Source organism: Rattus norvegicus, chromosome 4 (genome assembly GCF_036323735.1).
Source record: "Rattus norvegicus strain BN/NHsdMcwi chromosome 4, GRCr8, whole genome shotgun sequence".
Classification (NCBI taxonomy): domain Eukaryota; kingdom Metazoa; phylum Chordata; class Mammalia; order Rodentia; family Muridae; genus Rattus; species Rattus norvegicus.
The window spans coordinates 105,532,561-105,560,258 of record NC_086022.1 but is presented as its reverse complement, the minus strand read 5'-3'; the positions used below and the strand labels follow the sequence as shown (position 1 = coordinate 105,560,258).

General features: G+C 47.1%; 1 protein-coding gene across 1 annotated transcript in view; it reads right to left on the bottom strand.

Annotated features, from left to right (window-relative positions):
• Positions 1–27,698, bottom strand: part of Polr1a (RNA polymerase I subunit A) — a 63,968-nt gene that overhangs the window by 12,014 nt on the left and 24,256 nt on the right. Inside the window, exons 13-25 of the mRNA NM_031772.2 lie at positions 24,708–24,962; positions 19,835–20,026; positions 13,018–13,167; positions 11,958–12,141; positions 10,747–10,829; positions 10,482–10,640; positions 8,350–8,448; positions 6,672–6,824; positions 5,295–5,377; positions 3,003–3,168; positions 2,048–2,269; positions 1,171–1,385; positions 437–604 (exon numbers count right to left, since the gene is read on the bottom strand). Of these exons, the coding sequence (NP_113960.2) occupies positions 437–604; positions 1,171–1,385; positions 2,048–2,269; positions 3,003–3,168; positions 5,295–5,377; positions 6,672–6,824; positions 8,350–8,448; positions 10,482–10,640; positions 10,747–10,829; positions 11,958–12,141; positions 13,018–13,167; positions 19,835–20,026; positions 24,708–24,962 (2,129 nt within the window). The remainder of the gene's footprint in view (positions 1–436; positions 605–1,170; positions 1,386–2,047; positions 2,270–3,002; positions 3,169–5,294; positions 5,378–6,671; positions 6,825–8,349; positions 8,449–10,481; positions 10,641–10,746; positions 10,830–11,957; positions 12,142–13,017; positions 13,168–19,834; positions 20,027–24,707; positions 24,963–27,698) is intronic.

Here is a 27,698-nt window from a genome sequence, read left to right as displayed (position 1 = left end):
GCATCAATCTGCCAGAGAGTGGAATGTGCAGGGAGTGAATGGCAGCAGCGTGGGTCCTTGTTTTCCTCTTCCCCAGCAGTCACCGCACTGCAGTATAGAGATTTGTAGCTAAGGACCACGGCCTCAAGAATGACACTTCTGGAGTTGGGCAACCAGGTGGCACTGTGTTGGAATGAACCATGCTCTTGTGCGTGAGGTCTCACAGGCATCTCAGGTAATCTGATGAAGGGAGTGGCAGAGGGGTACATAGAAACCCTGGAAGATCTAGCCACAGAAATCACTCAGGCTCCAAATAGGCTTGAGAATTCCAACTGAGCATCTCAGACTTAACCTCGCGCCCACCAGCCCCGCTCCTTGTCCCTCTCATAAAGTGACTCCTTTCCCAGGAGCGTGAGAGCAGATCACACAGCTGCAGCGTGTCTCTGTGTCCCCATACCTTGGAATGCCCAGGGTGACGTTCATCTCGCCTCTGCCTGCAAAGTGGAAGGTGTTCAGTGTCATCTGTGTGGAGGGCTCTCCGATGCTCTGGGCGGCCAGGAGGCCAACAGCCTCGCCTGGGTCACACAGTGAGCGCTGCCACTTGAGCTGCAGTAAGGTTCTCAGCCTGGAGACATGGGGGACGAGAGCAGGAGCAAGTATTACACTACTCAGCACACCGGAGACCAGGAGCACGAGGCCTAGGTGGCTCCTCGTTTGAACAGTTCAGGTTTGCTACAAGAACATCATGTGCCCTTACTAGGCCAATGACAAAGGTCCCTGAGCAGTGCTTATTTTGGAACTATTCACAACCCCTCCCCCACTAGCAAGAGAAGTTTGGCTTACACTTCCGCTCTGGAAATAGGTTCAGGTTTACCAAAGCAGTCAGAGATAGGGGCAGCAAGTGCATGTGTAAATCACATCCGCATTATGCAGAGTCGGTACTGCATAATTCTATAATGTACTAACCAGCCCTCCCAGATGGCTGGTCCACTAGCAACAACCATTATCTTACGTGGAAGGGGCTCGCTCAACAAACTGGTGTGTATGAACGACTGAGTGCATGTGAGGGCAGCACCCACGCGGAGTAAGCCAGAGAAGTACATGGCTATATATGTTCTTCTACATGCTTCTGAAGGCCCTTCTGGAGTGGATTGGAGGCTCACACACTATGTCACAGATCAATGTCCTCACCTGTCAAGAGAAAGCTCTGATCTGTTGTGACTCTTCTCTGCTTGAGCTGCCCACTCCTGACTGTAGTCATCAATCTTTTTTTCAAATGTTTCAGACACAGATGCGAAGTGGATGTCTGGGCGCCACACAGAAAGGCTAGGGTCGGGACACGGGGCAGCCCTCTTCTGGTATTTCCGTCGGCTCTGCTCATCTAATTCATGCCACATCTGTAACATCTAAACACACAGCAAGCCATGTCTTAGCTAGATGGGGAGGCGCCAGACAGGCTTCTCCAAGTCCAGGCACAAGAAGACTCAAAGGATTGGCTCTGGAGAGCAGGGGAAGCGCAGGGCAGGAACCTGGCTGTGGTGATGTAAGAACCAGCTCAACACTTAAAACAGGGAGCAGAGTCTGTCCCATGGCCTGCCGCTGACCAGGATGCTTTAGACAATTCATCTTGGCCTGTCCAAAGCACAGTACGGGCACGGCACCACTACTTACTGTCTAATTAAGATTCCTCTGCAGCCAACTGGCAGTGTTCGTGACTGTGGTATCATAAGAGGCTAAGGCTGTCCCAAGCAACCATCACACTCAAGAGTGAGGTGACTACTAAATGCTAGTTAGCACTTCTCTCCCAAACCCAGGCCGTCCAGGTCTCTGTTCACGGATGCCCTCTCCACCTCTAGTGACTGGTCTCCCTGATCTTTCATGCCCATCAAAGCCCTAGTAATTCCTTCAAGCCCTCCTCCTAATACATGCAATGAGTCTCTTAGTCTAGTCTCACATGGCTACCCCTGGCATCTGGACTGATATCACTCTATTAGGGAGCAACCTCTTGTCCTTCCTCCATCAGAGGCCTGAACATGCTATGCCTGTGCACACAGCTTTCCCACGTTACCTGCTGGGTCTCTGGGCTGCGCCCATTCTGGGTCTTGCCCTCTAGGTTCAAGGCTTTCACAGCTGCCTGAATCTTCTGGGAAAAACTCAGGAAGGCGCCTTTTCTCAGCAGGGCACTGGAATGCCTGTGGTGCCATTTTTTAATGGCTCTGAAGTGGCGGAGCACTTTCTGGGGATCTGCTCTAGACAAAACTTCATGAAGATGCTTGGATTTCATTATCACCTAAGTAAACAAACCACACAGGCAAGATGACAACACTGCATGACTTCATGTGACCCAAGGTGCCTAAGAATAGTCCTCAGATCACATCCCAGAAGGAACAAACACCTCGTGAATAAAGCCTTCACCATTAGGAGAGAGATCAGCTCACTAAGGGCAGCCCCCTGGAAGAATTAAAGATGGCCAGGGTATTGGGTGGGACAGGTGCCAGTAAGGCGAGGTCCCAGGCAGGAGTGAGGTCCTTAGTTCTGCCATCAGAACTAAGTCCTGGACAGCTTATGATGGCTTCACTTTCCCAAGCTGAAAACAGGGTGACTATTCAGTCCACGGCAATGGCCATTACTTGGCATTGAGAAATATACAAGTTCCAGACGTGTAAGGTGGGCCTGTATTCAAACCCTTTCCCCACTTCCACCAGTTGGCTATCATAGTGTCAGCATTTAGTTACTTTAGATAAACTGGGCACAGGGCTGCTACAGCCCTTGACAGCACCAAGGAGGAACTGAGACTTGCTGTGTGTTCAGGTCCAGCACCCCCACCCCCAAAGGCAGCTACTATTCCAGAAATAACTCAGTGTTGCCATGACCTTGTGTGGTCAGTTTAAGGAGGAGCTCTGAAAATATCAAATGCTTTAGGACACTGGTTGAGGCAAAATTTGTGGCTTTTCTCAATGGTCACATGGATGGAGTGGCAGGGCTCCAGTTGTCACCCACAGGCACTAAGGGTCTGACATTACCTCATAATTGCTGGCCAGAAAGGGGAACTGCTTGGGTTGTAGGAACTGTGTCTTGGGGATGTCCAGGCCATCCTCCCCATACAGGAACTGTACCACACTGCCATCACTGTCACGGACCGTGAGATCGTACTGGATGACCAGACCCTCCAGGTGCTTGATGATACACCTGTAAGGAAACTCCCTGCTTAGTGCCCATGGTAAACACCTCCCAGGGTGGCCTTGAGGGGAAGGAAGGGGACCATGGTTCCAGGAAAAACTCTAGGATGGACCACGTCCAGTGCTCCAGGCCCTGGGACCTAACATCCAGAGGCTACATTTCCTGCCAGTTTTCCAGGAAGAGAGCTCCTCCGTGATCTGGTTGCCACACTCCCAAGGCCAGGTTCCCATTTAGTTCAGCTGATATGGTTGCTCCCCACCCCTTTACTCTGCTATATCTCAGAGCTCTAAGGGGCAGACCAGCATCCTTAGAATCGCAGGCAGGCAAAGAGGGGACACGAAGGAAGAATTCGTAAACTGTCAGTGTAGAGACTGCCAAGCAAAAGGGCTGCACCAGGAACTAAATGCTGGCATGACGCCCCTATCTGAAGACCTTTGTCTTCAGTCCTCCGGCAGCTGGCTCCTTCACCTGTTCTTGCTTTCCATCTTGGTCACAACTCAGTGTCTTTTGCAGTTTCCTAAGACCCTGTTTTCTGTCCCCCAGCATCCAACCCAAGCTGGAAGACCAGGGTTCTTTTTAGCCACTGCTTTCATGATGTCTGACTCAGAGCCTAGCCAGCTAGTGCCAAAAACACCAGCTCCCCTTCCACCACACATGGTGAAGATGATGTCAGGCTTTGGCCCGCTGCTGTTTTTAGAGGGCTTAACAGCTGTCCCTGGTGCCCATGTCCCCAGACTGCTTCTCTGAGCTTCAGGTCTCTAATGGTCCACTGACACACATGGCCTTAGAACCTCCTCCTATCAAACCACAGATAGCCATACCCCCCTCTGCTACAGTATTATTTCTGCTTCCCGTCAACTGTGCTGTGCTGCCTCAGGCCTGAAAACTTGAGTGAGCAATTCTGTGCCTTCTCCACTTCCCTATTGAAGCCTGTGCTGTGCCTCCTCAAGCCTGAGCCTTCATGAGCTCCCATGACAGATGAATCTGTGAGGGATGGAGGGAACTTTGCCCCAGTGGCTACTGCTCTTCTGGTCAGCCAGAGACCCCAACACCCTCCTAGTCATTCTTCTTTTTATGCATTCCCACACTTGGATTCTACCGTGCAGAGCTCACCAATCATGTGCTTCCTAGCTTTTCTTATGCTACACTTGTATTCTTCAACAACTTAGGGGGAATGGAGGTCTAACCTCTGCTCACACAAAGGTCAGGTAACTGGGTTGACCCTGGGTTGACCTTACTTCCCTGACCTTACTTGAACCCTGCGAGCTCCATGGATGGGCTTCTTACCAACAGATCACTCGGGAGTGTCGCCAACTCTTACCCTCCATACTCTTAACACCATGGAGTCAAGAAGGAAGAGACCTGAACATGCTATTCATACAGGGTTGGCAAATCTGAGCTCAGAAATGTCAAAGCAGTAAGGGGTGGGCAAAGCTTCGAGGGGACGTTGGAAGAGCTAGGCTCCTGTCACCCTGCCCACAGCGCTCAGCGCCGCAGCTGGAGAGGCCTGGGTTTGCATCTGTTTCCTCTCCCCACTGGCATACATTTTTTGAGCTCGGATCCTTCCATCTACCCAATGAGGCTAGGTACAAGACTGTCTCTTTTCCTATTAGAGAGGAAAGAATAGGCCTTGTCTGATGACCTCCCAGGAGACATGGGTGCCTGTTAGTAGGGTGCTCTGTACTTATCCCAGGTTGCTGAGCCTTTCGGACAAAGAACAAATTCACCGCTGCAAACCAGGCATGTCCAACCTTTGTTTGGATATTGTTCGTTATATTGTCATCTACAAAGTTCACCCCTGAGAACTGTGTAACTGAACTATATATATGCAAAAAGAATCCCATAATCTTTGATGTGGGATTACAATTTTGTGTTGGGTTGTGTTCAGATATTTTGAGGCAAAGGCAGCTCACAGGTAAGGCATACCTAGAAGACCTATAGAACACAGGGCCTACTGTATAAACTTTTGAAGGAATGCTCTACCAGTAATGTAGAGATACTCTGTGCTACTTTCTGTCTCAGGCCACACATGGAGACATTTAAAGAGATTACATCATCTAAAGGATGCACACGACAGGTGCTGGGACACTGACCCAACTATCAGAGGGCTACCGGCACTTTTATTTGTTTTTTACCTTTGGAGATAGCCAGAACGGCTGGTCTTGACAGCAGTATCCACCAGGCCTTCTCGCCCCGCCATGCAGTGGAAGAAGAACTCCTATGGGGAAGGTGGGAGCCAAGTCTCAGATGTGGCAGTGAGTACCATGCATTTCCTAGAGGGTCGCTCAGGGCCACCCTATGCAATCTTCCATGCAGATTGTTCATTTCCTAGATCCTAGAAGCCTGGCTTTCATAACTCAATAGCTCCTAAAGACTTGCGGTCCCTTGGGATTGTGCTCTTCCTGCCTGAGGTAGAGGGACACGTGGATCAAAAGCAACAGGAGCCAGAAGCCCTAAATGCACTCACTCATGCATCCTTAGGGCACCATATGCCTCACTGCCAGTGAGAAGCAATGCTGTGGTTCACCACCGTCCCGCAAATCCCAGGCCTGGATTCTGCAGTTCAAGTGTTTCCTAACCTCTTTGTTTGGTTTTGAGACAAAGTCTTCATGTGTGGTCTAAGCTGGCCTTGAATTCGCGATCCTCTTGCCTCAGGCTCCTGACTAACTGGCATTACAGCCGTGAGCTATGCCCAGCTCAATGGTTTTTTGATACACTAAAAGATGCAAATCAGAATTTGAAATATTCTACATCAACCCACTGGTACCTCTTGCCTTTAGGCTGTGGGTGATTCTGGAAATGCTTGTGTGGGGCCAATGGTGGGGTCTCCAGAGCAGTCAGCAGCCTTACAGAAGTTCCCTCCAGACCTAGCATCCTCTCACAACACCATGTGCAACATGGTGCACTACCCCATGAAACCGAGCTACTGACATCCAAAAGGTAATTCCCTTCCGGGAAAACTGTGTTTGCTGAAGCACAACTATATACCTGCTACAAATGTCCCACTATTATGGAGTGAGAGGAGAGAACAAAAACGGGGACTTCATGAAATCAATCTCTACCACACTCCTTTTGGTGATATAAGCATCTTGGTGATACTCCTCCCCCTTCTGGCTGCTTCTGAAGCAGATAAGAACTGGCTTAGAGAGCCTCCATTACAGAAAGGGTGAGGCCAGGATCTATCTTGTCTTTTCATGTTTTTGCATGAGGACTTGCTATGTAGCTTTGGCTGGACTGTAACATGACAACTCCCCCTTGAGCAAGTACTAGGATAACAGCATGAGCCAACACAATGGGCTCCATGTTTTCATTTTACCACTACATACAATCACATGTCTACTGTATGTCAGCACATTGCTGGCTCGAGTGTCACAATGGGGATCAGCATGTGGTCTGGCTGGCCTTTAACCTTTACCACATGGTTGTACCATGTTCTTGTGCTGTTACTAATGAGCCCGTAAGTCACCACTACTAGGCACAGAACTGAGGAGAAATGCCAAAAATACACCTACAGGTGGCCTGATACCGGTAAGGAACCTTCCAGTGACAAAGCCACCAGCCCTTGGGGTGAACTCGTAAGGCTCAAAGCAGGGCAGTGACTTGCCAGACGCCATCAGTGGGGGTCTCCGACCTTCCAACTCAATTTGGCCCAGCAGGCAAGAGATCTGGGGAAACAAAGCACAAATGACACACAAGGTTTCTGAGTGCTAAGCAATGCTTTGTCCAAACAGGACTTCCAGCTTCCCTCAAGAAGGACATTTAGAAAACTAACCTAGATGCTTACACTACCCAAAGAAGATCATCCCAAGAAAAACTTGGCTCTGACTTTTCCCCCTCCCACTCGAGAACAAGCAATGCCTAGAAAAGAAACCTTGAAGTTTGTCCTGCTGGGTTTTTGGGGTTTTTTTTTTTTTTTTTTTTTTTTTTTTTTTTTTTGATAACTTTACATAAGCTAGAATTATCTGGGAAGAGGAACCTCAATTGAGATAATGTAGGCCTGTAGTATATTTTCTTTGTTAATGATTAATGAGGGTGGGCCAGCTCACTGGGGGCAGTGCCACCCCCTAGGCAGATGTCCTGAGTTGTGTAAGGCCGGCTGAGCAAGCCACCAGGGCAAGTTAGTAGGCAATGTTCCTCCATGGCTTCTGCTCCAGGTCCTGCCTTGAATTTCTGACCTGAATTTCCTTAGTCAAGGAGTTATAAGATGAAATAAATTCCTCCCCAAGCTGCTTTTGCTCACCATGTTTATCACAACAGTAAAAACTTTAAGAAAAGGTTCTAGTGGGGATATGGAGTCCAGAGGGGAAAATAATCCCAGATCAGAGAGAAGTCAACCCACTACCCACTGAGCCTCTCAAGCCCACATTGTCTTGGTGCTCATCTAAGATGGTGCATGGCCCTAAGAGCCTCTCCAGGACTGAAAACAAAAAAAAAAAAACAAAAACCCACATCAAACAGACACTAAGATCTGTGAAAATGTCTCCATAGCACCAAGGAACTCTGGGAAAATAATGAGACTCAAGAGGTAAAACAATGCTTACAATGTAAATGGAAAAAGTAGATCATGCAACACTGTGAGAGTCTGTGTGGTGTGTGGGTGTGATTCGTGTGTGTACTTGTGAAGGCCATGGTTGACACTGGGTGTTTCCTCAAGCTCTCTTCACCTTTATGGTTTCAAACAGGGTCTTTCACTGAACCCAAACCTCATCAATTTGGTTAGCATGGCTGACCAATGACCTCTGGGGACCTGCCTCCCCAACCCATACATAAGAAGGGGACCACATGAACTGCCATGCCCAGCTTTTTGCGAGGATTCTGGAGCCCTGAAGTCAGGTCCTTGGTCTTGTGAAGCAAATACTTCAGTGACTGAGGCACTCCTCCTCTCAACATCAAGATTCACACTGAAATCTACATACACGGATGATGTGCAGATATAACATGCAGACCAACACCGGGTGTTATAACACACCTCAGGTGGTACATAACCTACCCGTACATTTCTATCAGCTCTGTCTAAGTCCTGATCGTGGTCCGCACCTGCACTGACTACGATGTGCGTCAGGGCTTTTTAGTCTTTTGAGATATTTTACATGGATTGAAGATGGTTTAAAGGCAGGAATGAACCTGAAAGCTGACTCCTGACAGCAGCCCACCTCTCTGGCACACCGGATAAGCTACTTTTGTTCATACTTGCATCGTGTTCACGGTCGACCCTTTGGCTCCCGACTGCACCATCATCTGCAGGTTGTTTTCAGGGAATTGTCTGTGCAAGCCAAAAGGCATACATGCCTGTGGATTAAATCAACACACTCGTCATTGACTTCCTGTTTTTTGAAACCCCACATTCAGAAGGTAAAGCTATGACACAAAAACAATAAAGCCAGAGAGAAGAGTGTTATCTTCAGCTAAGAGCCCAACTGCAATTGAGACAAAGGAAACCTTATGTGAGTATCCTTCCACTAAAACCTACAGATGAGTGCCCTGCCCTCTGCTATGCTCACGGGAGCCCCAGGTTCCATTCACTGGCCAGATGGCACCAAAAAAGGAAACATAAAAGGCTGAGAAGCTGGGCGGGGCAGGGTGGAGGTGTGTGTGCTTGCACAAGCACAGGCAAATCCAATCTGATCCCCAGAGGGGTGAGATGAGGTGGTTTGAATAAGAATGGCTCTCCACAGACTTATACATTTGAATGCTTAGTCAGTCACCACGAGTAGCACTATTTGAAAGGATTAGAAGGATCCTTGTTGGAGGAAGTGTGTCACTGGAGGTAGGCTTTGAGGTTTCAAAAGCCTATATCTGTCTATCTGTCTCAGGGTATAGGGTCTATCTGTCTCCAGGACCACGACTGCCTGTGTGCCACTGTGCTCCCTGACATGACAATGTACTAACCACTGAAAATGTAAGCAAGCCCACAATTAAATGCTTTCCTTTATAAGAGCTACCTTACTCATGGTCTCTTCACAGCACTAGAACAGTGACTAAGACACTAGATAAGAATAAAATCTGAGCTGAACAGATGGCTCAGTGGTTAAGAGCATTGCTGTTATTTCAGAGGGCTCAGGTTCAATTCCCAGCACCCACAGATTCACAGCTGTCTGTAACTCCGGTTCCAGAGGATCTGACACCCTCACATAAATATACATGTAAGCAAAACATCAATGCATATAAAATAAAATAAAAAATGTAAAAAAAAAAAAAAAAGTAAAATCTAAGGTAAGGTACTAATGAACTGGCACAGGAAAGCACTGTTTGGATCCCCTAAGAGCCAGCATATTACCAATGTCCACACTGGCCAGCACGCTACCAAGCACTGGGTGGGGAGCCTTGCCTCAGCAGAAGGCCAGTAGTGAGGAAGCCCCACAGACATCCTGGGGGATAATGACATGGGTTCTGAGTCTGTTTCAGCCTTTGCCTGGAGATCTAGACACCAAACTCAACACAGGAGGAGCAGAGACTGGGTTGGAAGAGGGCAGAAAGTAAGCTATGGGACAAGATTCTATTCTAAGATGTGCTGGTCAGCACCGGGAGGCAAGGTTCCTGCTTTCCCAGGTAGTGCTATAAGGCTCCTCTGAATAAACTGTCTACTGAGGAGAGCTGTCTTCTAGGCCACCAAATGAAAGGCAGGGAGAGGACTCCCAGACATACTGGTGTTGAGTAGTAGCCTTGCCCTTTCTCTCCTCAGGTTGGACCCCTGGGTCTATCAAGCAGAGAGAGCCAGGCTGGCTCCTCCTCCAAACCACAAGGTAGTGAGTGAGTCAGGCACTGGAGCACAGGGAGGAGCATGGTATGACCCTGACCCATGCAGATTCCTGTCTCCATCTGAACTGGGGGGCTCGGCATTGTGCATACGGTCCTCACACACCTGCTTCTAGGTGAGGAACCACTCAGAGCCCAGGCACACAACTTACGTAAGGTCACACAGCGAGTATAAAGTAGAACAGGAAGCCAGGCCTTCACCCTTGGCTCTGCTGCAGAGGCATCAGACTTCTGCATTACATTCTGTACATGTACCTACAGTGGAGTGTTCTACAGTCAAGCTCCTTTCATCAGTCCCTTTAATGTACTCCAAAGTAAACACATTTGGAAATGCTACACAAAGCGTTCCCTTATAGCATGACACTGAGGCCTTCCTAGACTCATAGTGTGAGAGAATGAGACCCTGAGCTCTTCACAAAGATGGACTCTACCCACCCAACTTCAAATGTCACCTACTCAGACTGATCTCAATGGCTCAGGGTGAGAATCAAATGTAATTAAAAACAAACCAACAGAAATCAGCATTCAAAAAGATGGGGATTTGTGCACTGTATGGTCAGGCTAACCTTGTTAATCTCATTGCTGTAATGGTTCACTTCCTCCTTGAACTTCATATCAATCATGTTAAAATCCCTCTGGTCTTTGCCCAGATGGGCATCCTGCCATTTCCCCTGGATCTCATCACATGATGCAGCCTCTGGCAGGTTCAACGCAGCCCTGACAGCCTGGAATAAAGAAAGGAATAGGAGACTCGAGCCAAAGGAGGGCGTGGCTTTATTCTGTAAGGCTGAGTGGCCCCTAGACAGCAGGCCACAGCCTCCCAGGCTTTACCCGGGGTCCACACTGGGTAGATTCTTCAATGATGCGCTGTCTCATCACATCTGCATTTGGCTTAACCAAAATGTCTTCCACACCTGCAAAGTCAAACAGAGAAGTTCAACAGGGCCCAGACCTAATGTCGCACTGGCTTATAAACTTGGTGAGGCTCAGACCCAAAGCTGAGAGCCACAGATAAAGCAAACTCTGAAATGGTGATATTAACATTAGTGCATGCTTACAGAGGCCAAAACATTAAAATCTTTCTTTCATAAGTGATACAATTAGGGCTCAAAATTGAGGTACACAGAAGAAAGCTGAGGCTTGAGTGTCAACTTCTTTTAGCCAGAAGCTCTGCTGACTACAACCAATAATATGGCTAGAGATTTTGGCTGTTCAGCAGTAGAAGAGAGGCTGACCATTGATTACCCAGGAACCCTATCTACAGCTGTATGTGTGCATGCAAGCACACACCCATGTCAAGTCTGGGTAACAGTCCAGTGGTTCCCAGCACTGCCTCAGAAAGATCCACATCCTCACAGGTAAGCCCATCCTTCGACTCAAAGGATTGATTGCTCACCTTGAACAGTAATGTCTTTTCATCCAAACAATGTTTTGTTTCTACCCATGAATGCCACAGACTTAAGAGATCTGAGTGGGAAGGCAACAACTAGCTGTTTAAAAGCTAGAGTAAACATCTGGAATTCCCACTCCTGAGGCTTCTGAAGACTATATTGAAACAGAAAGAGGAAGAAATGATTCCTTTCCATGGAAGCCAAAAGCATAAAAGCAGACCCTGCATGAGGTCAAATCCAGGCCATCCTTGTAATGATGACCTCTGCTGAACAGGACTGGAATGAGGCCGGCCAGCCCTCCCCCAAGCTCTACTCCCTCCTGGCATGGCCTTGTTTGCTCAGTCAACCCTTGGCACACAGTGCATTTGAACTGTTCCCATCTGTGCCACATGCTAGAAGAGCTTTGAGCATGGCTGTGGTTAGGTCTGGTCTTCACTGGTGAGCTGGGTGTAGGAGTTTATACTATCATAAAGAGCGGGTGAAGAAAGGGCAGGATGGGAATGAGGATGGGAGGGCTGCTGTAGAGAAGGAACACGGCTGTGCACAGTCAGTCGGACAGCACTGATGGAAGGACCTGAACGTCCACCAAGAAAGTGCCTAGGTGCCGTCCTGTGAGGTGAACAGAGCCAGGGCCACAGGCCTGCTACTTACCCAAGGTGAAACCTCGATAGAGCTGTAGGTAGGCAGTGAAGAGGCGGGCTAAGCAGGTGAGAACCCTGCCGCTGGTCTCACCCCCATAGATCTCGTAGCAGCAGTGGACCAGGCCGTAGGCAGAGCTCCCATAGTGTGCCTTGTCCAGCACCCCGCAGAGCAGCTCCCCTTCCCTGATGATCACCTGTGCAGGGAAGGGTCACCAGAGCCGGGCTGCAGGGGACAGCTCTTGTAGGAGCCACCCACACAAGCCAAGTACTATTTCACATTATTGTTTATGTCCCTCTACTATGACCCGCCTCAAATCCTCCAGGGAAAGAAGGGAATATATGAAACTAATACACTTTAGATACGGGAGATGAACATACACCGGCTAAGTTCTTATCATGTAAGAACATGTAAGCACACAGTAAGCAGATGATCTATACAGGGCAAAGAAGAGGCTGCTCCAGGTCTGCTTAGGGCGTCGGTTAGTCCTGACACAGGGTGGGGGTGGGGTCCACCGGTAGTGTTCATGCTAAACATGCAGGGGACCCTGGGTTCAATACCCAACACCACAGAAAAGGGAAGAGGGAAGAGGGAGGTAGCGAGCAGGCCCTGTTAAAAATACAGCCAGCTACACACTCGAGATGCTTGCTTACCAAGAACACAGGGGCTTTGGTAGTCTTGGTGTGAGCATGCTCTCACAGGGGTGAAGCACTGGACAGTGAGCACACTGGCCTTCCCTAAGTCTGGTTCTGAATGTTTGGAGGTGGGATTTGGGAACCTCACAGCAATCTGGCAAACTCACATCACTCAGAGGTCTTGGAGGAAAGCGTGAGTTCTATGCTGTGAGCACTGCAGAATCAGCACCAGCTTTGGGGCGCCTTCCCAGTCAGCAGGTGTTTCATACTGAGAGCCACAGGGCAGAGGTCAGCCCTGATCACATCTTAAACACAAGTGGATACCACCTTGGACAAAATTTGTCTTCAGAGGCATGGCATCAGTTTTTAAACTTGTTTTTTAAGTTAATCCACCTACCTCCAGGAACAGATATCAACTTTATAAAGGGCAGCCATACCTGGGACTCACACATGGAGTCAGGGTCAAAGTCAGGAACAGGCCGAGGCTTTTCCTTCACCCAGGCTTTACTGCCGATTTTTGCCTTTCCAGTTAAATTCAGGGGGGTGTAGTCCTCTGGGATTATGTTTATGAGGAGGGTCGACACGACCTGGGAAAAAGGAGGACAATATGCCAGAAGGGGAAGAGATAACTGCTCTTTCAGGACTGTCACCTCATGCTCTAAGGCACAGTAAGGCAAACAGGTCCTGAGAGACAAGTTCCCCCAAAATACACTAAAGCGTCATTGTTGAAGGCATCTGCTCACAGGTGAACCCCGAGACTGTGCTACTCACTAAAATTCTAGCTGTGCTGTGGTTCAGCCTTAGCACGTACCTCCACTCCCTCTGGCTGGAACACAGACACCCCCTTAGTACACCTCTAATCCCAAACAATGAAGGTAAAGTTAGTTTGGAGAAGGAAGAACTCATGTTTGAAAGTGATGTCTAATTGAGAGGCAAAATGAGGAATCAGAGAAAAGACTTGACAGAATAGATGCCTGATTCTCAAAAGAGAGAGGAAAGAGGCAACATAAGAACAAGCATAACAAAGAGAGGAGGAAGGTGAGGAGGAGGAGGAGAGCGGGAGGAGGAAGAGCACTTTTACTGGGAGAGTTTTACAGAGACAGGCTGAAGAGAAAACAAGCTAGACCCAGATGATAACAGACTGAACCAGAAGATCAGGCCAAACTGCCAAAGTCAGTATGAGGCCAAGCAGAGAAAGTGGGGAGTGGGGGAGCTGGGGAGGGCGGTGCAGAATCAGTCAGCTGGGAAGACCAGGCCTAGGTTAGCAGAGGGAGGCAGTAAGCCTCCGAGATGACAATTACCTCAGACAAATAGAAGTCACTTTTACATGTCACAGGATCTTTATTCCCTAAAACACCTTATCCTAAAGTGAGTAGCCGCTAAGACTTGCGTTAAATTTCTGAACAGGTCAAAGGAAGGAGAGGAAAATGTAAATTGCTTTGGGGTCAAAGCAAGCATCAGATAATGTGGTAAAATAACAAAAGACAGCAAAGCTGAGAGAGCCAGTGAGGCTCCTAAGACTCCCCACCGCCTCAGTTGTCCTCAAGGAGGGGCAAGCACCACTGAGTTTAACGACTCCCTCCCTGCACATGAGCTTGTACTCTCAAGGCGGGACATGAAAACTAAGTAAGAGCTCCCCACAGGAGGCCTAAGCATCAGACTGAGACGGAGTGAGGCATCAGGGATTGGGTGTCTGGTACTGGTCGTGCACTGAGGAGCACATTCTGGACCAGCACTGCTTGTTGACAGCCTGCAGACAAGATGCATTCATTCACTGGCAATTAGCTACCCTGTGTTGACTATGAGGCAGGCCCTGAGGAGAGAACAGTGCTCCACAGAGCCTTGATCCCTCGGGGATCCTGCTTTGGAGGAAACAGATCGAGGAGAAGTAAGAGGAGAGTACAAGAGGGCACGGCTATTTTAGTAAGATGACCAGGCAGTCAGCAACAGGATCATGTGTTTAGAGCAAGGGACAGGAAGGGTGAGTGGAAAGGCTTAGCCTGAATGAGAAGGAAAGTATCTGACTATTGTACCCAAATACCCCTAACAGCACAGAACGTATTCCTCATAGTCATGGGAGCAGAGGAGGACAAAATGGGGCAGACTCAGAGTCTGGGGAGCGCCATGCTTTCTAGCTCATTCATGAAGACTTCTTACTGTCTTAACTTTGAGGATGGAGTGCTTAGAAGACTCACAAGGGCACTGATCCCATGCATTCTGCTCCCGCGACCTAAGCATTTCCCAAAGGTCTCATTCTGCAATACTATCCGTGGGGGTTGGGGTGCAGAGGGAGAATTATAACATTAATCCTGGGAAAACAAATATTTAGACAAAAGATTGTTCTGACTTAACTCCTGACAGGACCATTTACTGTAAATACATTCCAGGTCTACACGCTGAGCAAAGGAAATGCTTTAAAGAGCGGGTGTTACACTGATAAGGAAGACTGATAAGCCCAGAACCTGATACCAATCAGCTTTTCCAGAGCTAAATGCCACAAGTAAAATTGATGTAACTAGAATTCATTTTAGTACTGAAAAGTCATGGTCTTTCCAGAGTCAACCAGAAGGACTATCACTCAGCAAACAGTCGCTGACAGAAGGCCAGGAGAGACACTTTCTCAAGCAGGCGCTCCACAGAGGGAGTCAAGTGTCCCAGATGACAATGACGGACATGGACTGCCGAGAACATTCCTACAGAGGGAGCAGGGTTGGGGCAAACAGACAGACATTACAGGTTCTGGGGCTGGAGGGGTGGCTCAGTGACTGACAGCACTGGCCCCTCTTGATGGGTTCAATTCCAGCACCTACATGGCAGCTAACTGCCTATTAACTCCAGTTCCAGGGGGTCTGATGCCCCCTTCTGGCCCCCAAAGGCGCCGCTTACAAGTGGTGCACAGATACACATGCAAGCAAAATACCCGTGTGCATAAAAGTAAAACAAACAACCACAAACAACCTAAGTAGGAAATGAAAATAAAGAAAGCAGGTGACACTGTCTGGGGAGTGGACAGTAATTAGAAGGCTCATCCTCCCCACAGCTCAACTCCACAGAAGGCTGTATCATGATGGTGAATGGGGAAAGGAGTCGGGGCAGGAGGGAGGCTTGCCTGGGCTGCTTACCACAAGCTGCAATGTAACCACAACAACATATGGCTAGTGGGGGTGTTGCCAGAGCTGGGCACGGTCGAGACTGGAATTTGGAGTAATTCACACACAGGGAAATGGCCTGCTAGCTCATGTACAAGAGAAAGAGCATCTGAAGACTTCGTTTGAGCTTTTCTTGCAATAGCTAAGAAGTGGAAACAACCTTTATTATCCATTTTCAACTGAAAATGAATAAACTGCAGTATTTCACACAACAGAATGTTTGTCAGTCATTAAAAAAAATCCCCAAAGTATAGCACAGGTAGCCTTCAGAAAATGATTATTTAATCGAAGAAGCAAGACTCTAAAGCCTTATATTGTTTGAAATAATTTAGAGGAAATGCACAAATTAGGTAAAGTCATACAGTCTTAGGGGTGGGACAAGGAGGCAGAATTTCTTTACAAGTTTCAAAATGTAAATATCCTTGGATAACAATTTCTAGAAATTGATGTAAAATAAAATGAAATATCTTAGAATATGAAGAAAAGATATTTACTACAGCACTAGTTAAAATGATATTAAAAATTTCATGCTTACCAATAAGGGACACTTAAATCAACTGGGAGCATTCACATCACTAAACACCACGTGATGCTGACGAGAAAGAGGTGGCTCTAGTGTGCAGAGTCGGAACAGGCTCACCCTATACCATCAAGCACACTGAATTAAATTATAAAACAATTACAGAAAAGTTTGGGTCTGCCACCTAGGCGCACAAAAACAGTTAAGTAAACTTCTTGTCATATGTGGAGTACGTTAAAAACAGGCTTGTCAAGAACCAGGGAAAAGGGAAATGCTTACTCATGTAATAATTACAGAAAACAGCATGAAATTTCCTCAAACACACTAGAGGCAGAACTCCCACGTGGCACACATTCACGGAAGGGACAGCCACACTTCCTCTAGCACAACAACCAAGACACAGAACCAACCTAGCCATCCATCTATAAAGAAATGGCTAAGAGCAGGCGGTGATACCCACAGGGGAATACTAGTCAGGCATTAAAAACAACGAAACCTCATTTGTAGCAAGAGATGAGCCTGAGAGACAGTACGTACTACTCCAACATACTCACACCACAGAAAGCAGATACTATATGCTTTAAAGCTGACCTCAGAGAAGCGCAAAGTAGAGAAGAAGCCATGAGTAGCTGAGAAGGGGCTGGAGACAGGGTGGTTAACAGGTTCAAGGGGGCTGCTTAACAAAGGGTAACTCTCACGTTAGCAGGATACCTGGATGCCAATAACTGCACATTTCAGAACAGCTGCTACAGAGGACATGGCAAGTTCCCATCATGAAGAAATAATCAACATTTAAGGTGACAGACGTTCCAGCTATCCATATCTGATCATTATACATTGCATTCACGAATAGAAACACCACAATGTGCCTCTGCACCGTAATTATGTACAAATAGTAGGGTGCCAACTGTAAAGGGGGTTGAATACAACATAAAACAAGTGTCCAATAAAAACTGGATTAAGAAAAGGACTGATAAACAAACTGTCCTTCAAAGGATGGGGGCTCACTCAACTAAACAAAAGTGAGTGGTGCGTGCTGAGGAAGGAGGGTGCATGCCTCAGGTTCCTGACGTCAGCTGGAGGGGTGACTTTAAACACATGTTGGCAGGACTAACCCAAGTTCAAAGCCAGCCTGGACTACATAGCAGGACACAAAAATAGGGGTATGGGTGCAAAGAGATGGCTCAGTGGTTAAGATCATTAGCTGTTCTTCCAGAGGACCCAGGCTTGGCTCCCGACACCTACAGAGTGGCTAATAACGCTAAGTAACTTCAGTTTCGGGATCTGACACATCTGGCCTCTAAGGGCCCCAGGCATGCACATGATTTACAGACAGATATGCAGATGAAATGTCCATATACATAAACTACATATAAATGAGTATTTTTAAAAATTGTAGACCTTCATCAGGGCTCACAGGTTCTGAGCAGCCCTGAGGACGCTCTAAGGATGCTATAATGTCCTGTTCTTATTTCTGGAAGACTATGTATGTATATTGACTATGGACATGGAGAGGGAGGGAAATTTTCCTTTTATGTTTTTGTATTTCTGTTGAGCAACAAACCTCTATTATTTCTTCAATGAAAAATAATGTGAAAGGCAGACCTAACAACTAAGTTTATTAAGGATAAATACAAGAATTGTACTTTTATAAAATCATAAAAATACAAAAATTAATAAACCATTTATAAAAGCAATCTAAAGTGAAATCTAGAGTGAATGAGAAAGCTGAGCTTCTGGTTGGGGTGCTGGACAAGGAAAGTGAGAAGAAACAAAATTATCACATCCTGAGCGGAGACAGACAGACAGACAGACAGGGCATAGAGAAGAGAACACCCTAAGAGACTAAGATCCCATAATCTGCTTAAAAAGTACTTGGGAGCCAACAAGATGGCTGTAGGCAAAGGCATTTGCTGAATAAACCTGACAACCAGGTTCACTCACTAGGCCCTTCTAAGGAAGGAGAGAACTGACTCTCGAAAGTTGTTCTCTGACTTCTACATGAATGCCATAGCACCTGTACACACACACACACACACACACACACACACACATACACACACACACATTCTTTCTCTCTCTCTCTCTCTCTCTCTCTCTCTCTCTCTCACACACACACACACACACACACTCACACTCACACTCACTCTCTCACACACACTAAAGTAAAGCATTTTCGTTGTGATTTGTGATGGTGAATCTTCACTGTAACCTTGATGGGATTTAGACTCACTGAGGAAACACAACTCTGGGGGTGTCTGAGGGTATTCCTAGGACAGTCTGACTGAGGAGAGTCACCCCTGAATGTGGAGACTGTCTCAGTCTAAGTAAAAGTGAGCTGAGCACCAGTATTAGGTTCCTGTCTCTCTGCTTCCTGGCTGTGCATGCAATGCAGCCCCTCAAGTTCCTGTCATGTCAGGTCTATTGGCACAGTGGTGAGAAAAGTAACATCCATTCTAAACAAAATATTAGCAAGGCAAGCTGAGTGGCTCTAACAATTTAAAGGGAACTATTCTTTCAAAGCCCTTGTGTTGAAGGCTTCGCTGCTAGCTGGTGGCTGGATCTTGAGAGTGCTAACACCGTCACTGGGCTAAGCCGCTGAGGAGTTTATGGAACAGTGCCACTGGACCATGCCTCTGAAGGGTCTGTCTTCCTTGCTTCTTGGTTCTTTTTCTGTCTCCTGCCCTTTCAGTCCCTGTTCTACCACATGCTCCCTACCATAATGACCTGACTCACACACCAGGGTCCAGAAGCACAAAGTCAACTGGCCAAAATGGCAAGCTCTGAAACCCTGGCAGAAAATAAACTCTTCTTCACATAAAGTACTTTGTTACAGTGACAAAATGGATTGCTACATTCATAAAACACTGACTTTAAACCTTTACAACTAGAACTCGCCAAATCCCAGGTTCACAGACTTGAACGAATTATAGTACTGGAGGAGGCTGCAAAGACTAATTCAAACCCACCTCTTACAGACAAAAGTCAAGACTCTTGAAGCTGAATTTGGAGGCCCAGGCAACAGAAGAATATGCTGTAGTGTATTTTATTACTTGATTTCCACTTATACTATTATATGGTTACTTTGGGCATTAATAAAATCCTGGGTTTGAATTCCAGTTCTGTCTCTAATAACCTTGAATGTGTAATTTAACATTAAGTCTCAGCATTATCATCTAAAGAGAAAAGGTTGGATTTATGCACTAAAAAACAAAACAAAACAAAACAAAACAAAACAAAAAACAAACAAAAAAAACCCCAGTGTAAAGAACTCAGCAAGGCCCTTGGTACTTCTCAATGAACCTTATCAGTAGAGATGTAACGCCATTGCCATTAGCACTATACCTGAATCAAGTTAGGCACCAAGTTATGTTAGAGTCAATACACAGAAGCCATGCAACCTGTTCTTAGTAGATTCACCTTTGAGTTTTCCCAGCCTTGGGGCTGCAACCCAAAAGGAAAGTCACATTATTTCATAATTAGAGATTTTTCTGTCTCTGCTCTAGGATCTCTTGGAATTGAAACTGTTAGATAAGTGATTTGTTTCCTTTTAAAATAGACACTGGCTGCTATTCTCCCAACTACCTGCTTTCCTGTCCACAGCGGGAAGGGCTTCAGGATGGCAGGAGGAAAGAGCTTCACGCGTCCCACTTTGTCTGTGAGCCCTCGGTACACCAGCTCCATGTACTGTTCCCGGGTGAAAAAGCATCCCCGAATGGTCATGTTTGCACCCGACACCATGTGATCCTGAATCAGTCCTGCCAAGGGCTGGCCATCCTGCAAATCAAAACGACAAGGAAAGTAAAGACGAACTTAAATAAAGTCAAATTCTTCCATCTAACCACCTGCTTGGAGGTGAGCCTACCAAGAGCGCTCACACGAAGCCCAGACTCTGCGCTCCATACCCTCACTCACAAACAGACCACCTCACAAATCACATGACCAGGACTTACTTCTGGCCTCAACTTTTGCCAACTATCTTCTATCTTAAGGCAAATGTGTTTCAAACTCATCCAGTTCCACAGGCCTTCCTTATTTAATCACATCTGGTTCTAGTTACTCGGCAGATTTTTGGCATTTATGATTACGTTTGGTCTGGCTGTTGTCAGTCGTGTTCTTGGTTTTGTAGCTTGGTTTTATGCTTTTGTGTTTTCACACATTTCTGGTCTTGAACTTCTGTAAATCATTCATCCATGTAACAAATATTTACTGAGAGCCTACTGTGTGCCTAAGTAGGCAGATCATTGGCCTACTTAGGAGAAGCCATCGAGGAAACAATGCTGACTTGAACATAGGACCACAGTGCAGACTTCAGAGGGGTGCTCACACTGCATCTGAGTGGCAGTGCAGACTGCGGAGGGGCGCTCACACTGCATCTGAGTGGCAGTGCAGACTTCAGAGGGGCGCTCACACTGCATCTGAGTGGCAGTGCAGACTGCGGAGGGGCGCTCACACTGCATCTGAGTGGCAGTGCAGACTTCGGAGGGGCGCTCACACTGCATCTGAGTGGCAGTGCAGACTTCGGAGAGGCGCTCACACTACATCTGAGTGGCAGTGCAGACTTCGGAGGGGCGCTCACACTGCATCTGAGTGGCAGTGCAGACTTCGGAGAGGCGCTCACACTGCATCTGAGTGGCAGTGCAGACTGCGGAGGGGCGCTCACACTGCATCTGAGTGGCAGTGCAGACTGCGGAGGGGCGCTCACACTGCATCTGAGTGGCAGTGCAGACTGCGGAGAGGCGCTCACACTGCATCTGAGTGGCAGTGCAGACTGCGGAGGGGCGCTCACACTGCATCTGAGTGGCAGTGCAGACTGCGGAGGGGCGCTCACACTGCATCTGAGTGGCAGTGCAGACTGCGGAGGGGCGCTCACACTGCATCTGAGTGGCAGTGCAGACTTCGGAGGGGCGCTCACACTGCATCTGAGTGGCAGTGCAGACTGCGAAGGGGCGCTCACACTGCATCTGAGAATGTTGCAGTGATGATGGACTCAGGCAGGAGGAAGAATTTAAGGGCTCAGGGGTCTTATAGGGCCAGGGAAGGGTCTTGATGTGTTTGATTCTATTGGGAAAGAATGTCCTTTACTAGTGTGTTTTCAGAATACAGCATGAGGTTCAGGGTGAGTTCAAATGAAGGTATTACCCACCTAAGGCCAAAACATGGGCTTTTATAAAAACCCCAGGTTCAGTGGCCACATTAATTTCATTAGACATTTTCAGTCTTTGTAATCCCCAGTCTCCCAGACCTTATCTGTCAGGTCTGTGTTCATGACAACACAGGCAAATCAAAGTAAAAATAGCTACACTCATTGACATTCTGTAAGTAGTTTCTTAAAATGTTTCTGTGTTTACAGGAATCTGAGATTAAATCGAGAACAGAGCTCAAAGAGCATTATCATCTGACTGTCACATTACAGCTATGTTTCACAGCGAGGGGCTCAGGACCTCACAACTCACTGTTGGAAGAGTCAGAATGAAAACATTCTTGTCAAATGGTCCAACAACAGTAATGACCAGTCTACGAGAACTCACAGCAATGACCAGTCTACGAGAACTCAGACTTCTTAGAGATGGGTTGGAAAGATGCCTTAAATGTAAGGCAGGACCAGATGGCTCATGCAGCCATTTTAATGAAGACTTCAAGTTACTAACATAAATTAAAAAAAAAAAATCTATCTTCCCTAGTGACATCGAGTAAATCAACCATACTCCAGGGCAGGCCCCATGCCCAGGAGTAGCTGGTCAGTACAAAGCAGACTCGTGTATTTGTGTGCATGTGCGTGTGTGCGTGTGTGTATGTGTGTGTGTGTGTGTGCGTGCATGTGCGTGTGCGTATGTGTGTGTGTATTTTAGGTTATTAGTTTGGATCTTTGTTCCTGTTTTTGTTTTATTTGACCAATAGAGAGAAAAGGAAGGAAGAAAAGTCTCCAAAGTCCCCAAACGTCCCTTTCCTGTTAGCCACAGCCTCCTCGACAGCTTATTACTCTGAGTGCACTGCCACCAAAGATGCTGCATTTGCCTTTTGGCATTTAAGATTAAAATAAATAAAACTGACCACAATCTTAACTTTTGACATGGTGTCATGTTCTGCCACAAGGCCCTCCTAGGCCCAGGTTAGCCCTACCATCAAGTATGGCTAAGGACTCAGAGGTTTGAGTCTTGGCCTCATCACTGGCTGACAACTTACTTTCTTGGTGTTCTTTCACCTGTACATAGCACCTACTTCTAAGGCCATTGTGTATGAAAACATTTGCAAACGGCTGAGGGGAGTATGGGGGATGCTTGAGGCCCAAGGCCTGGTCAGTGTATTATGGCTTCTGATCACTATCACAGCTACTACTACTGTTATTACTACTATTTTCACCATTGTTATTATTATATGAAAAGGTAAAGAACCAATTTTCATGTTAGCAAATTATGTTTTCTAATTTCCAAACAGCCTAGTGGGCTCAGAACCCCTTCTATATTTATAGTCTTTCTGGTAACCAGTGGCCTACTACAGAAAAAGCACAGTTAGGCACAAACTGGCACCAGGTAAAGGCACAGTGGTACACCAGGGTGACAGAGTGGATGGCCAAGATCTAAGGAGCAGACTGTGCTGGGCACTGCCGGGTGGCTTCTAGCATGCCCTGGGACCATGCTGTCCCTCTCTATAGCACAGCCAACAGCACAAGGACCAGGAAGCTGCTTTCCCTCCCTTCTACTTCAGTGACCTTAGGCAAGTGCAGACATTAGACGTACAGGAAGCCTCCAACGCGCTCTGCAGTGCCTGGCAAAGAAGACACACTTGGGAAGTGGTGCCTGAGGTTTCCATCACTATTTCTAGTCTCTTCAGATCCTACCACATTCCAAACGAATGCTGTATCACTGCCAAGAAACTGTACAGCCTGCAAAGGCCTCAGCCCTTTCTCCTCAGTCTGGCTTTCTTTGCTGTGTTCTTCCCATAAGCACCCATTAATTCAGACTTCTGAAATTTTAGTAAACATGTTAGTTGGTCAAGGGCAATATGTCCACTAGACACTATGTCCCCTATGTCCACTTAGACAGCTCTGACTACCTGAGGTTACCCAGGAGGAACAGCCTTGGAGAGAAAAGGAGGAATTCAAAGACACATCTTCATGAGATATAGGGGGAATCTCATCTGGAACCCTGGGATTATGCTGCCTCTTAAAATTCAGACTTGGAAATGGGGAAGTAAGACCAAGATAGCAGGAAAGAGGGGATACCCAAAAAAGCCATAAGGAATCACACTATTTTTTATTTACCTAAAATTACATGACACATTTAAGTTTGTATGTATGCATACACACATATAACTTAAATGAAGTTATCTATTTGGGCTGACAACATTCCCCCCACATGCCATAGATTATTTAGAAAAAAGAAGGCATGAAAAACTCCCTTTGAGCTGTTTGTCATGGGAGTCCAAGAGACCATCCCTCAAATATAAACTACTGAGGCTGCCCCTGACTGTCTCCCAAAGGTTGAACTCAGCTCTCTACTGCCAAGACATCCTGCACTTTAGTCACAGGCTCAGAGGATCTAAGCTAGATCTGACCCAAAAGCCTCCTCCCTGAGGACCAGTGTTCACAGGTGTTCTGCAAGCTACTGAGGGAGGGAGGCCACCAACAGCCTGCTCAGCTGATGTCTGTGAACGACAACAGTGACCCTCACAGCAAGGTACCTGTGAGGAAGCAATGGCACACTCAAGTCTGAGCAGTAACTCACAGCCCACTCAAGAGAAGGGAGATCATGTCTGTTACTAGGCCCTTAGCTAACCACCTGGGAGCGCTGTGCTACTGATACCATTAAATTAGCGACTTCTTAACTGTATTCTAAATACCCTTTCACCCCATCAAAGAAAACTGGTCAAAATGAAGAGAACCCAGTCCCAACTGATATATCTCTCTGTGTATGTGTGTGTAAAATGCATAAACATCTACACGTATGTGTGTCTGTATGCGCGCACGCAAGTGTGCATAACAATAACTAAATAAAAAGCCATATAATTGAGGAGGAGGTATGGGAAGGTTTGACAGGTATGGGAGGTAAGACAGGATGTAATTAAATTTCAATATAAAAGTGAAAATTATAAAAATAAGACTAGCCAACCAACAGACAAACTCCCAAGCCTTGGACTGTCATAGCTAAAGACTCAGTCTTCAGTGAGTCTTCATATCTTGCATGTGAAAGTTTGCCAGACCAGCAAGTTAGAGAATGCACCAAGTCTGGAACTAAATGCTATTATTCAACTACCAAATCTGGCTCTGTAGGATGGCTGCCCCAGGTTTTCTCCTAAGGTTTTAAGTCACAACAAGACAAAAACGCTTCTCTGACCTTAGACACTAAGAGCTGAAAAACCCAGGACCTCCGGTTCCACACACTCCTGTCCTAGAGCTGCCCAGCCAAGCCAAGGTCCTGCTGGTGATGACTATGGCATGGTCTCAAAGGTCACTTACCTTGGGAACAAGATACTGCTGGTCAGTGCAGGCCAGGACATAGGCTTCAGCTCGGCCCAGCTCACTCTGGGGGAAGTGGGCATTCATCTCGTCTCCATCGAAGTCAGCATTGTAGGCCTTGCAGTTGGCATAGTGAAGGCGCAGGACTTTTTCCTCAGGCAGAATGTGGGCACGGTGGGCCTGGATGGAGGGTCTGTGCAAGGTGGGCTGTCGGTTCAGGAGGAGAATGTCCCCATTCTTCACATGCCGGCACACCTGGTGCAGAATGGAGGGCAGGTGAGGACCAGTGGGAACTTTGAGGGACCACTGATCCCTCCATGGGCTTACCACACTTCACCTGGGTGAGCTCAGTATGGCTCATGTTCTAGTTAACTAAATAATCTGGAAAAGAGCTCTAGAAACTCTGAGAAACACTGGCTAGCCCTCTGCTCTTAGCCTTTCAGCTCCAACTCTGCTTCTAGGCGCAGAGGCATAAGGAGCAAACATGGCTGACCACAGGTGCCCGTGCAGTATGCACTACCTTCAGAATATGAAGCCTTCCAGAGCCCTGGACTCCTCTCTCAGAGTTAACGAAGAAACAGATAAAATTCCGAGACTGAATGTTTCTGCAGATCTGAACTTGTCAGGCTTCTCAAATCCCCCCAAGGTCATACATGAATCCCACAGCTTAGAATCAGCTTCTCCCAGCACAGCCAGGGCTGGAAGACAAGGCTTTGAATCTCAGTGACCCCTGAAAACATACCACACTTCGAAAATTCAAAACAAGTATAAAAACTAAAAACTGCCAGAATCTTGGGGGAAACGATCTGAAAATATCCCTTGTGACATTTAAAACATTTCCTCTTAGCCTTTCAGAAGGGAAAAAAGCACCAAGGTAAGCAAAAAGAATGTATGTTTATGCAGCCTGGCTTACAATGGTAAAAAAGTAGAACTATCCTAACTGTCTCACAAAGATGGCAGTAAATTCCAGTATATATATATGACAGAGTGCCACAGTGACTGCAGAGGTTAAATCAGATCAATACCAGTCTAGTGTGATGCTACAAGAATTAACAAAACCAAAATCCCAGTAAGGAGACGGGGCGCAACGACTGGAAATCAACTTGGCTGTGTCTAGGAGAGCTGCACATAGGAAAAGGTGTGTGGGTTCTCACTGCTAGGCCTCTGGGGCACAGACTTAAAAGGAAAGGTGTGAAGACACTTGTAACACCTTAACCACCCCAGATCTTAGTACTGTTCATACTAGAATGCATATTACTTCCGCGTGTTTTTGTAAATAGTGTCTTGTTGTGTTGTCCAAGTTAGTCTCAAACTTATGTTGCTCCTGCCCCTGCCTGCCAGAGATGACTCAGTGGGTAATGGCACTTTCTTCCCAGACTGATGCCTGACTTCAATCCCTGGGACCCACATGACAAAAGGAGAGAACCACATGATGGAAGGAGGAGAAATTATCCTGATTCCACACACACATGCAGGGGTAGTTTCTGACTTCTTCCCAAATAAATAAATGCAGTAAGAAAGCAAATCTCTCTCTCTCTCTCTCTCTCTCTCTCTCTCTCTCTCTCTCTCTCTCTCTCTCTCTCACACACACACACACACACACACACACACACACAAAACAAAAACAAAAACGCCATGCTTACTGAAGGGAGAAAACCAGAAGATACAAATTTTAAAGAATAAAAAAGCACAAGACATTTTACTTTTCAAGACAAACACTGATCCTACTTTCCCCTTTCAAACCCAGCCTGTCATGCTCCTTTCACAGAATATCTTTCCCTCAAAGCTGACTTTACAAACCACAAGGACAGGCATAAGGTAAGGTGCCCCAGAGGATATGGCCCCTTGGCAACCATCTCTCCTCCTCAGGTCCCCTGTGTCGCAGCAGTTAAGAGGCAAGAGGAAATAGGTCTTGCATCCTTCTGTGGCCCACCCGTGGGCACCCTGAGAAGCTGGCTAAGGTGAGCCGGTCAGCTGGGCTTCAGGCTGTGAAGAGATCTTCCCCCTTCTCCCACAGTCATTGTCAGTTTCCCTCAAAGTTCTCTCTCTCACAGCTGGAACAGGTTAGCAGCCCTAAGAGCAGAGTCTGTACTTTTGCTTTCTGAGGAATTCCAACCTTCCTACCCCCACAGGCAAGACCTCCATGTGTTTCCAAGGAGACCCGAGCTCTGAGGAGGCCCATGAGCATCTGCCTAAGGCACTGGCTGCTCAGTGAGTCACACAGCCTGAGGTTTTCTTTCCTTAGCGTCTCAAGGGAAAAGTTGGCCTGATCTGGCCCAGGCTGGGCCTAGAGTCTGAATGCAGTGACTTCACGGCAGCGGGGAAGATGTAGGCCAGTCTGCCAGACACTCGCCAATCCAAACAGAAGTCTGGGAGTGCAGGGCCCTCCCTTGCCAACCCAAACCCCAGGCCTTTCCTTCCTCTTGTCACTAAATAAATATTGTGGTGAAAATTAGTGTGTCCCAGTGCCCAGGTTAGTTTGCTGGGGCAGGCATGGGGCCAGAGGCTGCTCAGGCAGCCAGGCAGAGAAACAAGCCTAGGCTATCCTGACCACTTCCTTTTTGTTGAGGCCCAGGGGAAAAAGTAGAGGTTACCCTTGTCACGGAGAAAATGACCTTTCTGCCAACTCCTTCCCCTCTGACCTAACCTTTAAGTTAATCTTTAGTTTCCTTCTCCATTCACCTCTCCCAGATCTTCTATTAAAAAGTAAGAAATTAGAAGTGCATGCATGCCGAAATTGAAGTATCCTATATGTACATACAGTATTGACATTCTGACATCAAAGCTGCCATCCTGAGTTCCAGGACCTGATGGGACGGTCAGTTGTGTTTCCTGTCTTTGCACAGCGATGGGGAACTCAGGGAGATGGGTGCACACACAGGGATGATATGATGCAGTGAGAGCAAGAAGCAGGGATAGGGATGAGGGAGGCTGCACTATGTGTGCTGGGGAAACACACCGGGTTCCTAACATGATTTTCAGGAGTGGTAA